Below are 12,208 nucleotides of genomic sequence, written 5' to 3'. Positions count from 1 at the left end.
TTCATAATGATCTTGCTTTCAGTTCCGCAGGTTGTTTTTTTCCTACTACGATTCCCAACATTTTTATAAAGTCAAGGAAACAAATTTTCAGTTTCATGAACATTTTTAAATCATGAATTGTATTAAAATCCGTGCAATCTTTTCAAAAATTGTGATTTGTAATAATTTTTGTGAATACATGAATATTATAAAATTTTGTGAACATTTATTGATCATGAACATTCTTTAAGAGCTATGAACAATTTTTAAAATTCAAGAACACTTATTATTAAGTCCTGAATTTTTTAAATCTCAAATATTTTTAAAATTCATTATCGCAAACAACTTTTAAAATCTTAAAAAATCGTTGCATGTTTTTTTCCTGGGTAGCAGCAGAGCGAAGCTGAGGTGAAGAAACAGCAAGCGAGCAAGCCCGCAGAGCGATCGAGAGCGACGATGGCATCGTAATAGGCCGAGGCCCAGTGCGTGTTTTAGGAGCGTCTTGACGGTAAGAGCGAGTTTTGCGGGAGCTCCTCGGTAACTTGACGGGCGCGCTTCCTCTTCGAATCTAATACGGGTAAATCAAAGAAACTGAATTAGTAGTTGAGGGAAACGTCCTGAGCGTGGCCGCCGGCCGGCTATATTAGGCCGAACTCACGGCACGGAACCAAAGAGCACAAGAAAACACCAACGGAAAAGCCAACCAGGATGCAGATTTTTGTGAAGACGCCAACGGGGAAGACGGTGATCCTCGAGGTCGAGAGGACGGACACCATCGGCAACGTGAAGGCCAAGATCGATGGTGAGGAAGGTGTGTCGCCGGAGCAGCAGCGGCTCATCTTCGGCGGGAAGCCGCTGGAGGACGACCGCAGCCTGGCCGAGTACGACGTCCACAAGGACTCCACTCTCCACCTGCTGCTTCATCTGCCCGGCGGGTTTCGCGGCCGCGAGGGTGGTTGGTTTACGGACCCCAGCATGAGAGCCCTCGCAGAAAGCTACAGCCGAAACAAGAAGATCTGCCGCAAGTACGTGTTTCTTTTTTTGAGACAATGAATCTGCTGCAAGTAGTAATCTTACTTAGAAGAATCGATTAAATTTTACACATTACTTTAGCTAGTGGTGTTGGAAGACGGCTGTTGTGGACTCCGCCCACGCCGCTCCGTCCGCCCCGCACGCGGTGATCGTGGCCACTCCCGCTGGCCACGCTGCTTAGCGCACGGCGCTCCTCGAGACTAGCTCCTTCTGTTGTAACGGATCGCCATGCACTCATGTGCTCCTCGTGTGTATATAAGGCAATGCCTTCCTCTGTAATACTCACTCAGCGATTCCTATCATTCTTCTTGGCACCAGAGCCACCTTTCCTCCCTGTATCCCATGGCCGGCTCGCATGCCTCCGATGAGGGCTCCGACGCCGGCGAACAGCCCGACACCGGCGTCGCCTCTGACAGCCCACCCCTCCCTAGCGCCAACGCTTCCCTGCCCACTGCTTCCGCACCCTCCACCGTTCAGAGCGCTCCACCGGCCACAGCTCCCCTGCATCTCACCGTCGCGCCGCTCGGCGCGGTGACTGCCGACGCCGCGTCGTCCTGTACGGCGCCTCCTCCCTCGATCCACGCCGTCAACGTCGGCGCCCACATCGACTTCAAGCTGGACGCCGTCTGCGGCAACTACTCCAAATGGAGGCGCATCATGTCCTTCATCCTCCGTAAATCCGGCGTGGAGAGCCACGTCCTCGTCAACCTCGAGCCGCGCACCCAGACCGCGCAGTGGCGCCACGACGATCTCCAGATCCTCCTCATGATCTACGGTACGATCACGGATGAACTTTACGATGTCATTTCCGCCCAAGATTCCACTGCCTACCATGCCTGGTTTCTCCTCGACGCCTTCTTCCGCGACAACCTCGCGGGCCGAGCCATCCACGTCGGCGCCGAGTTCCGCGCCACTGTTCAGGGCGACATGAAGATCGCCGAGTACTGCCGGCGCCTCAAGGCGCTCGCGGACTCCCTCGACGACCTCGACGAACACGTCACCGACAAAACCCTCACCCTCTAGCTCATCCGTGGACTCTCCCCCCGGTTCGGCATCATGGCGTCCCTGCTCCCCATGCAAGTTCCCTTCCCCACATTTGTGCAGGCCCGCTGCCGGTTGATGTTGGAGGAAATCAGCCTGGATGCACGCGCGCGTACGGCGGGCGCCACTACTCTCATCGCCACCCACGGCAGCTCCTCTGGTTCCGGCAGCTCCAGTGGGGGTGGCGGCGACTCTGCATCAACTGGCGGCGTCATCCAGCGGCAGCCCGACCGCTCCTCTGACCGTGGCGGGTGTGGCCGCGGTGGACGCGGGCGCGGCCCCGGTGGGCGCGGTTCTACTCCAACACCCACCGCCCCATCCCAGCAGCCTTGGATGGGCTATTTTGCTCTGTGGGGCGCACCCTTTCCGCCCGTTGGCCGCGCTTCGTGGGTTCCTCCGAACGCCGTGGGTGTCCTCGGCCCACGCCCCGGGGTGCCTCATCACGCGTACCCCATGATCTACGGCGCCCCACCTGCACCGTACGGCGCTCCGCCGCCCACGTACGGCGCCCCGCCTGCACCTTCATGGGACAACGCTCACATGCTCAACGCCGCCATGACCAACATGTCTGGCAAGGCCGAACGCGCCATACGCAGCACAAACGACATCATGCGCACTATGTTGCTCCAAGCCCACATGCCACCAGAGTTTTGGGTCGAGAGCTTAAACACTGCCACTCACCTCAACCTCAGGCCCTCCCGGGCCATCGCCAACAACACGCCCTACTTCATGCTCCATGGCATCGCACCCACCTACGACCACCTCCGCACCTTTGGATGCCTTTGTTACCCAAACCTCTATGCCACCACCCCAACAAACTAGCTCCTAGGTCACGTCGTTGTGTGCTGCTCGGCCTCCCCCGCGAGCACAAAGGCTATCGTTGCCTTGACCTCAACACGCGCAAGGTAATCACCTCCCGTCACGTTATTTTTGACGAAAACCAATTCCCCTACACGCCGGCCACACCCCCTCCACGTGCCGCAGAAAATCCCATGCAGATCCCACCTACCTCGTCCGATCCCTCTGCCCCATCCTCGGGATCGCCACCCGCACCTCCGCCCAATCCCATCCTCCCGAGATCCGCGCCAGATCGCACCAGATACGCCCCCACCTCCAACCCAATCATCCCCGCCTCGGATCCCACCCTGTCGGATCCTGCGCCCACCACCCCCTCGTCCAGCCGGTCCCATGCCGACCCCACACCACCCGCCACCCCGCAAACGCCACGCAGCAGCCTGTCGGCCACTTCCAATGGCGGCTCCAGCCCCTCCAATCCCGCGTCGCCCCCCGGTCGGCCTCTCCCACCCCGCGTCGTGCCCATTACTCCACGCCGCGACGCCCACGCCATGCAAACCAGAGCCAAGTCTGGCTTCCTTCAACCCAAAACCCTCTTCTCCCCCAACGCGTTCCTCCACGGCCACCTCGACACGGTCGTCTACAGTCAGCAGCCCTCCGGCTTCATCAACTCGCACCACCCCTCGTACGTCTGTCGGCTGCACCGATCGCTCTACGGCCTACGCCAGGCGCCACGAGCGTGGTTCTTGCGCTTCACCGCCCACCTGCTCTCACTTGGATTCATCGCGTCTAAGTGCGACACGTCGTTGTTCATCCTTCGCCGCGGCTCCTCCACAACCTATCTACTGCTTTACGTGGATGACATATTGCTCACCGCTAGCTCCACTGCTCTGCTCCGCTCCATCATCGCCGCGCTCCACCGGGAATTCGCCATGTCTGATCTTGGTGAACTCCACCACTTCCTCGGCATCAACGTCCACCGCACGAACGACGGGCTCTTCCTCTCGCAACATCAATACGCGGTCGAGATCCTCGAGCATGCCGCCATGAGCAACTGCCGTCCCATCGCCACACCTGCTGATACCAAGCGCAAACTCTCCGCTCAGGACGGGCAGCCCGTCTCCGACCCTTCTCTCTATCGCAGTCTTGCCGGTGCTTTACAGTACCTCGCCTTGACTCGGCCCGATATCGCCTATGCAATACAACAGCTGTGCCTCTTCATACACGACCCGCGCGAGAGTCACTTCACCTACCTCAAGCGAGTCCTGCGCTACATCCGCGGCACCCCTCATCTTGGCCTCCAGCTCCGGCGATCTCGCGACACCAACCTGGTTGCCTATTCAGACGCGGATTGGGCGGGTTGCCCCGACACACGCCGTTCTACGTTGGGCTTCTGCGTCTTCCTCGGCGACTGTAACACCCACGATGCGGCTATATCTCCCACGTGTCGAAGCACGACTTAGAGGCATAACCGCATTGTGGTTTTGTCGCAAGAAGGGTCATCTTCACACAATCCCATGTAATGAACAAGACTGGGATAAAGAGTTGGCTTACAATCGCCACTTCACACAATGAACATATAAAAACCATACATCATTCAGAGTACATACATATAGTCCGACTACGGACAAAGCCAAAAGAAAAGAAGATAACCCAACTGCTAGATCCTCGATCGTCCCGACTGGGCTCCACTACTGATCATCAAGAAACAAAACATAGCAACAACTAAGATCTTCGTTGAGCTCCCATCTGAGCTCGGTTGCATCACCTGCACTGGTATCATCGGGACCTGCAACTGTTGTGATAGTATCTGGTGAGTCACGAGGACTCAACAATCTCAAACCCCGCGAGATCAAGACTATTTAAGCTTATGGGTAGCAAGGGGTAAAGTGGTGAGGTTGCAGCAGCGACTAAGCATATATGGTGGCTAACATACGAAAATAAGAGCGAGAAGAGAGCAAAAGGAACGATCGTGAACTAGCAATGATCAAGAAGTGATCCTGAACTCCTACTTACGTCAAACATAACCCAAAAACCGTGTTCACTTCCCGGACTCCGTCGAGAAGAGACCATCATGGCTACACACGCGGTTTATGCGTTTTAATTAAGTCAAGTGTCAAGTTATCTACAACCGGACATTAACAAATTCCCATCTGCCAATAACCGCAGGCACGGCTTTCGAAAGATTATACCCTGCAGGGGTGTCCCAATTTAGCCCATGACAAGCTCTCGCGATCAACGAAGGAATAGACCTTCTCCCAGGAAGACCCGATTAGACTCGGAATTCCGGTTTACAAGACATTTCGACAATGGTAAAACAAGACCAGCAAAGCCGCCCGATGCACCGACAAATCCCGATAGGAGCTGCACATATCTCGTTCTCAGGGCACACCGGATGAGACATCCTACGAGTAAAACCAGCCCTCAAGTTTCCCCGAGGTGGCCCCGCAGTGTACTCAGTTCGGACCAACACTCGAAGGAGCACTAGCCCGGGGGGGTTAAAATAAAGATGACCCTTGAGTCTGCAGAACCCAAGGGAAAGAAGGCTTAGGTGGCAAATGGTAAAACCAAGGTTGGGCCTTGCTGGAGGAGTTTTATTCAAAGCGAACTGTCAAGGGGATTCCATAAATCACCCAACCGCGTAAGGAACGCAAAATCCGGGAACATAACACCGGTATGACGGAAACTAGGGCGGCAAGAGTGGAACAAAACACCAGGCATAAGGCCGAGTCTTCCACCCTTTACCAAGTATATAGATGCATTAATTAAATAAGAGATATTGTGATATCCCAACATAATCCTGTCCATCATGGAGCAATCTTCAACTTCATCTGCAACTAACAACGCTATAAGAGGGGCTAAGCAAAGCGGTAACATAGCCAACAACGGTTTGCTAGGAAGGGTGAAAAAAAGGTTAGAGGCTGACATGGCAATATGGGAGGCATGGTAAACAAGTGATAGGTAGCGCAGCATAGCGATAGAACAGAGCAACTAGCAAGCAAAGATAGAAGTGATATCGAGGATAATAGTCATCTTGCCTGAAATTCCGCAAGGAAGAAGAATGAGTCCATGAAGAAGACAAACGGACGTAGTCGAACGAATGCTCACAACTCCGGAACGAAACCGAAACTAACGAGAGAAGCAAACCGGAAAGAAGCAAACAACATGGTAAACACACAATCATAGTCATGGCATGATGCACAATCAAGTATGATGCATGTCCGGTTTAAAGAGGCATGGCATGGCAAAGTGCAACAAACAATACTACAAATTAAATGGAGCTCAATATGCAACGAGTTGCATATTGACGGAACACCACAACAATTATTTAGTTCTCTCTCGGTTATGTTACCAAACAATATTAAATGTTGATTAACATGGCAAGAGGTGAAGCATGAGCAAATCACCTATTTAGGCAAGTTTAAATGAGGCCGAAAACAACAAACAACAATTCCGGAAAATCTCCATATCATTTAGCTATTTTTTAAGCAAACAACAATTTTAACCATTTAAATGTTGTTAACATGATGCGGATGACATATACAAGTTTTATGCAATTTTTATGAAAAAGTTGACATGAAGATGATAAGGAGCATTTGTCGCCATGGCGGAAGGAAAAGGGTGCCACGGCGGCGAAACGAAAAAATGGTGCCACGGCAACATATCCGAAAATGATGCCACGGCAACATATCGATTCCGGTAGCTCACGGAGATACCGGTGCAAAAGGAAGTGTGCGGATGTGCGCAACATGCAAAGATGGTGGTGTGCTCCCGACTTCCGGGTTCCCATGGGACGGTGGCATGGCAAACGAGTGACAATTCGGACATGGTGCAAACATATGGTGCATCTCATACAACACATGCATTCGTTCATGGCCGGTCGCCTTGGGGTTATACCTTTGAAGCATGCGTTTCGGAGCGGTTCAAAAACGTCGAGGGAAGTAGTCGTTCACAGGTCATAGGGGAAGTAGTCGTTCTCGCGGCGGCGGTAGTGGAAGTAGTTGTACACGTTTTAAGACAATCGAGTCATCTGTAGAGGAACTTGGCGGTCCATGGGGTCGACGGTAGTGGAACTTGAGGCATCGCAGGACATCGGCTGTAGTCGAAGAACTTGGCGTGCATCAACTGTTGACCAACAGTGTACAGGAGGCAGCAAGGCATGGCCGACTTGGTGTGCAACCAAAGATGGACTCCGGGCGTCTGGGTTGACTTGGCCATGACAAAGGCAGCAAGGCCAACGCAAAAGGGGCTGGCGCGAGCAAGGCAAGGCAGCAGCATGGGCATGGCTGCTACCTGAGTCCAAGGCAGAGGGCGGCCGGGGCTGGGAACGGGCGCCGGAGCGACGACGAGTCGAAGGACGGCGAGGAAGAGGGAGCTCCTCTCCCTGGCACGAGGAGGGAGACGGCGCGGGCCTGCGGGGCTGGCTGGTGGCGCGGAGGCGAGCAGGACTTGGCGAAGGGCGGCGCGACAAGGGACTGCGGGGCTCCGGCGGGAGAGACTTGAGGCGCAAGGGGCGGCTGTAGCTTGCAGAGGAGGTCGAGGCAGGGGCGCCGGAGTTGAGCAACGCCAGCAGGGGCGGATGGGCGCGAGGAGGCCGGGAGGAGGAGCGCTCAGCACCGGTTCCATCCGGGAACGAGGCGGGGCGAGCTGGGCGGCCTAGACTCGCCGGCCGGAGAGGCGACGGGGCAGCAAGGCGGTCCGTGGGAATCGGGCACGGCGCGCGGGAGGAGGAGGCGAGGTAGAGGAGGGGCACAGGCGCAGGCGACGGAGGAGGTCGGGTGCGAGGGGTTGAGGCGATGGGTGGCGATGGGGACGCGGGGAAGAAGGAAGGGCGAGGCCTTGGGCGAAGGCGGAGGCGCGAGGAAGAAGGGGATCGAGCGGAGGGGAGTTGCGGCGCAAGGGGAGGGGATCGAGCGAGGAGGGAGAGGGCCAACGAGCGATGGGTTCGGGTGCTGCGGGTGTGAGTGCGGCGGCGGAAGGGAACGAGGAGGGGGAAATGGGGTGCGTGGGGGCTGGGCTAGGGTTAGAGGCGGCTGGGCCTTGGGCCGGCTTAGATGGGCTGGCCTGGTCCGGCTTGGGTTAGAGCTGGGCCTAAGAGGCCGGCTAGGCACTCTTCTCCCTCTCTCTTATATTTTCTTTAGCAGAAAACAATTAAAGAGAAGAAAAAGAAAGAGAGGGTTAGGGAAAGGATTTGCGCATGGAGATAATTTTCCCGGACTCGCAAAAATATGCTCGTTCCAAGAAAAATAGAAAGGCCAAGATTGCAAGATTTAAATTCAAACTCATTTGAATTTAATTCAAATGGGTTTGAACGGAAGTGAGGGTTTGGGAAGGTCCAAAAATGTTTGGATTTTTGGTGGAGCTCCGGAAAATGATGAAATAATAATGGCAAAGTTGGAGATCAAGAATTAAGACAACAAAGGCATTAGGATATTTTGTAAGTGTGTTTGCGGTAAATCCAAATAATTGGAATATTTACTATAGCTCTCTACATATCGAGAGGATATGTTTTAAAGAGAATCACCATGTGAATTCCCTCGATTTAAATGGATCAAAGATCCATGCCATTTATTTAGTTGGGTTGAGATGCAAAGGTTAATGACGTGATGCAATACACATGATGCAAGGATGAATGCAATGAACAAAACAAATCGCACGACGAATCTCGGAAAACAAAGAAGGCATCTGAAGCACCGGGCTCCGGGCGTTACAACCTCGTCTCCTGGTCGTCGAAGCGCCAGCACACCGTCTCGCGCTCCAGCGCGGAGGCGGACTACCGCGCCGTCGCCCACGCCGTCGCCGACACCTGCTGGCTCCGCCAACTCCTCCACAAGCTTCATCGACCGCCCAGCAGCGCCACCATCGTCTACTGCGACAACATCAGCGCCACGTACCTCTCCTCCAACCCGGTTCAGCACCAGCGCATGAAGCATGTGGAGATCGACCTCCACTTCGTTTGTGAGCGCGTCTCCTTCGGCGACGTACGCGTTCTGCACGTGCCTTCATCGTCCCAGTATGCCAATGTCTTCACCAAGGGGCTGCCGACCGCCGTCTTCAGTGAGTTCAGGTCCAGCCTCAACATCGTCGAGGACCCTGTTGCGGCTGCGGGGGGCTGTTGGAAGACAGCTGTTGTGGACTCCGCCCATGCCGCTCCGTCCGCCCCGCACGCGGTGATCGTGGCCACTCCCGCTGGCCACGCTGCTTAGCGCACGGCGCTCCTGGAGACTAGCTCCTTCTGTTGTACGGATCGCCATGCACTCATGTGCTCCTCGTGTGTATATAAGGCAATGCCTTCCTCTGGAATACTCACTCAGCGATTCCTATCATTCTTCTAGTGGGTCAGTCGATTTTGAGTTTCCAAAGAAACTCACCGGAGGAAGGCCAATGGGGAGGAAGAAGGAAGGGGCTCGCCGGAGGGCTACCCAGTGTCTATCTTACGGTTTAGGGTGGGGGCGGTGGTGGACAGCGGTGGTGGCGGGCGACGGTGGGGGACTTCACCGGAGGCAAAAATGGGCATGGGGGGCCTAGACGGATGGTCCGGGGCGGCGGAAGAGCAGCGGTGGGGGATTGTTTCAGGGAGGGCGGGGCGGCAGTGGCCGGCAGTTCGGCCAGTGGTCCATAGGCGGGTGGAAGAAAAAGACGACTCGAGGTCGAAGAAGCAATCGACAGCGTTTAATTTTCATCCAAGGGCTGAAACGCATCGACTGACCCAAATTTATTTTTCGAACGACTGACGTCTAGCCATTCCATTAATTTTATCATCTTAGGCTTATATATAGTTATATACTGTATATGAGCGTATGTGTCATATGAATATATACTAACCTTTTGTCACCCTGCATTGATCTCTTGTTGCAGGTGCTATGCTCGGCTACCTCCTAGGGCAACAAACTGTCGCAAGAAGAAGTGTGGACACAGCACTCAGGTTAAACTTACTTGCCCCACTCATGTTCTTGGCCGGCCTTGTCATTTTTGGTCGCGAACTTAAAATATAAAAATAAAAGGGGTAGATCTGATGCATGTATTTCGCTACACCTGTCATTTACAGCTGAGGCAAAAGAAGATCTGGAGGCCTTACGACTAAAGCGCCAGGAGCCAGTGAATCAGTTAATTTCTCAGTGCTTATGTAGTTATATGCCAATTCAGAGTTGGAGGTTTAAATTATCTCCTTGTAAACGTTAGTCCTTGTTGATGTTGAACCTTAATTATTTTGTCCCCGATAAATCAGGTTACGATCATATCTTGATGATGACCTTGTTTCGACCTGTCAATAAGCATGATCACGGAATTGTTATGGTCATGCCTCTCAATATGTATTCCCGTGCCGTGGCCTAACAAAACTTCCTGATTGATAAAAAACCATGTGGGAGCCAAGATTGTGTTTGCCAGCAATTGGAATGTCACGAGGGTATCTATTTCTAAGTTTTCACGGATATTTTATATATCTTTGTCACTTCCTAAGCCTTCGGATCAACATCCAATCATTCATCTAATCTAATATTATATAAAAATTATGATTAAAACTTCCACTAAAGACACATGATTAGAGAAGTGGCTAATCAAGGTGTTAATTTAGAGATTCATGAAAATACGTGCAACCAATAACTCCGCAAAAAAGAAATAGTGCAAATGAGAATCTAGGACCGTAAAACTGAGCCTAAAGTGTGCACTCTTACTCCACATGCTTTTCCGGCCATCCGTTTTCTTGATCTGGTCGTCCGTGGCCATTGGATCCATGGGAGGTTTTTCTATTTGCGCATAGGGCACAACCTATCTACTTAGCGCCTACTCCCCACCTGCCTTCGATCCTCCTTTCAGCTGGCCTATTAACAGATTTCTTCCCCTTCGGTTTTGGGAAGGTTCAAGAACCTTCTCTCAACAGGTATCTTTCCTTTCTGTTTTTTCTTTCTTTCTCCTTTTCTTTTTCCTTTCTGTTTATTATTATTATTATTATTATTATTATTATTATTATTATTATTATTATTATTATTATTATTATTTCCATTTTTAATTTCGATTTTGTTTAATTTTTCTTTTTCTTTTTAAATTTGCAAGCATCTTTCAGATTCATGAACATTTATTGAAATTGTGAATAGCCTTTGCAATCATGACCATTTTTAAAATACATGATTATTTTTTCTAAATTGTGAACATTTTAAGTTCATGAGTATTTTTTTTTACCAATTTTGTGAACATCTTATAAAATTGTGTACATTTTCAGTTTTCACAACTTTATTTCAAACAGAGGACCTTTTTTTGTTCATCAAATTCAAAAAATGTTCATTAAGTTTAATTTTTGTTGATTTAAAAATTTTCATTGAAAATTGTTAATCGAATTAAAAAATGTTCATCAAATGCGAGATTTGTTCATCAATCTTCAAAATAATTTCATCAAAATCATTTTTTTCCATTGAATTCAAAATTTGTTCGTCCATTCTTCATAAAAGATGTTCCCGAATACAATTTCTGTTAATCAAGTTCAAGAAATGTTATCAAAGTCAAAATTTGTTCATCAAATACAAAAAAAAAGTTTATCATTGTTAGGGAATGCTCATAAAAATGTTCATGAAAATTCAAAAAATGTACATTCTTTTGAAATCACGAACATTTTTTGAGTTCAAGGACAGTTTTTGGATTCGGTGCACTTTTTTTTTTGAATCCGTGAGCATTTATCATTTCCCAAACATTTTTTCAAATCATGAATTTTTTCCGAATTGACAAACTTTTCACATTTTGCAATATTTTTTGAAATCCTGAATTATTTTTAAAAGGAAACTGTTAACACAGAAAAAGTAAAAATAAACCCAAGGTGCTTCCGGCTTTCCCGCCCCGCACATGGGCCGACCCATGTCAGCGCGCGGGGGTAGCGGTGGGGTGCACGCTCTTTGGTCCGCTGGTGCTTACATCGCCAAATAGGAGGACCGGGATCCATGTAGCACCACAATAGTACTCGCACACTAGGCCATCCGTTCTAGAGGGCCGCTACTCCCTTTGCAGAATGGGAGGCCTCTGGTTGATTGGGCCGGTATGTGGTTCTTTGGGCCTTGTACTTGCACAAACCACACACTCCACGTCGGTCTCTCTCTCTCTCTCTCTCAACGCCTCCTACTATTCCCGATATCCCCACCGTAGACCTTAATCTTCAGAGGCATGTGACGGTGTCCATCTCTTCTCGTGGAACTGCCGCCGCCCACCCCCATTCCATTGTCATAGATGCTCTGGCGTCGTGGCTGCAACTACCAGACCGCCCAAGTCCATGGATGCTCTGGAACCTACACTGTCGACGCGAACCTCAAGCGTCGGTACGTTCTCTTCTCGGCCCATCTATCATTCCTTCCCCTTGTAAGTGTTTAAAATTACA

General features: G+C 51.2%; 1 protein-coding gene across 2 annotated transcripts in view; it reads left to right on the top strand.

Moving 5' to 3' along the window:
- The first annotated feature begins 600 nt into the window (after positions 1–600).
- The window catches only part of LOC123114227 (polyubiquitin 11-like), an 83,604-nt gene continuing 71,996 nt past the window's right edge, over positions 601–12,208 (top strand). The window contains exons 1-3 of one of the 2 annotated variants that reach the window (XM_044535622.1): positions 601–1,004; positions 9,706–9,772; positions 9,896–10,105. In XM_044535622.1, the coding sequence (XP_044391557.1) occupies positions 688–1,004; positions 9,706–9,772; positions 9,896–9,931 (420 nt within the window). In that variant the 5' untranslated portion in view covers positions 601–687 and the 3' untranslated portion in view covers positions 9,932–10,105. Of the gene's footprint in view, positions 1,005–9,705; positions 9,773–9,895; positions 10,106–12,208 lie in introns of those variants that run through there. The other variant, XM_044535621.1, reaches the window with a different exon arrangement.

The sequence above is a fragment of the Triticum aestivum genome, chromosome 5B (genome assembly GCF_018294505.1).
Source record: "Triticum aestivum cultivar Chinese Spring chromosome 5B, IWGSC CS RefSeq v2.1, whole genome shotgun sequence".
In the NCBI taxonomy this organism is placed as follows: Eukaryota; Viridiplantae; Streptophyta; class Magnoliopsida; order Poales; family Poaceae; genus Triticum; species Triticum aestivum.
The sequence above is the reverse complement of the archived record's forward strand: the minus strand, read 5'-3'. Positions and strand labels throughout refer to the sequence as shown.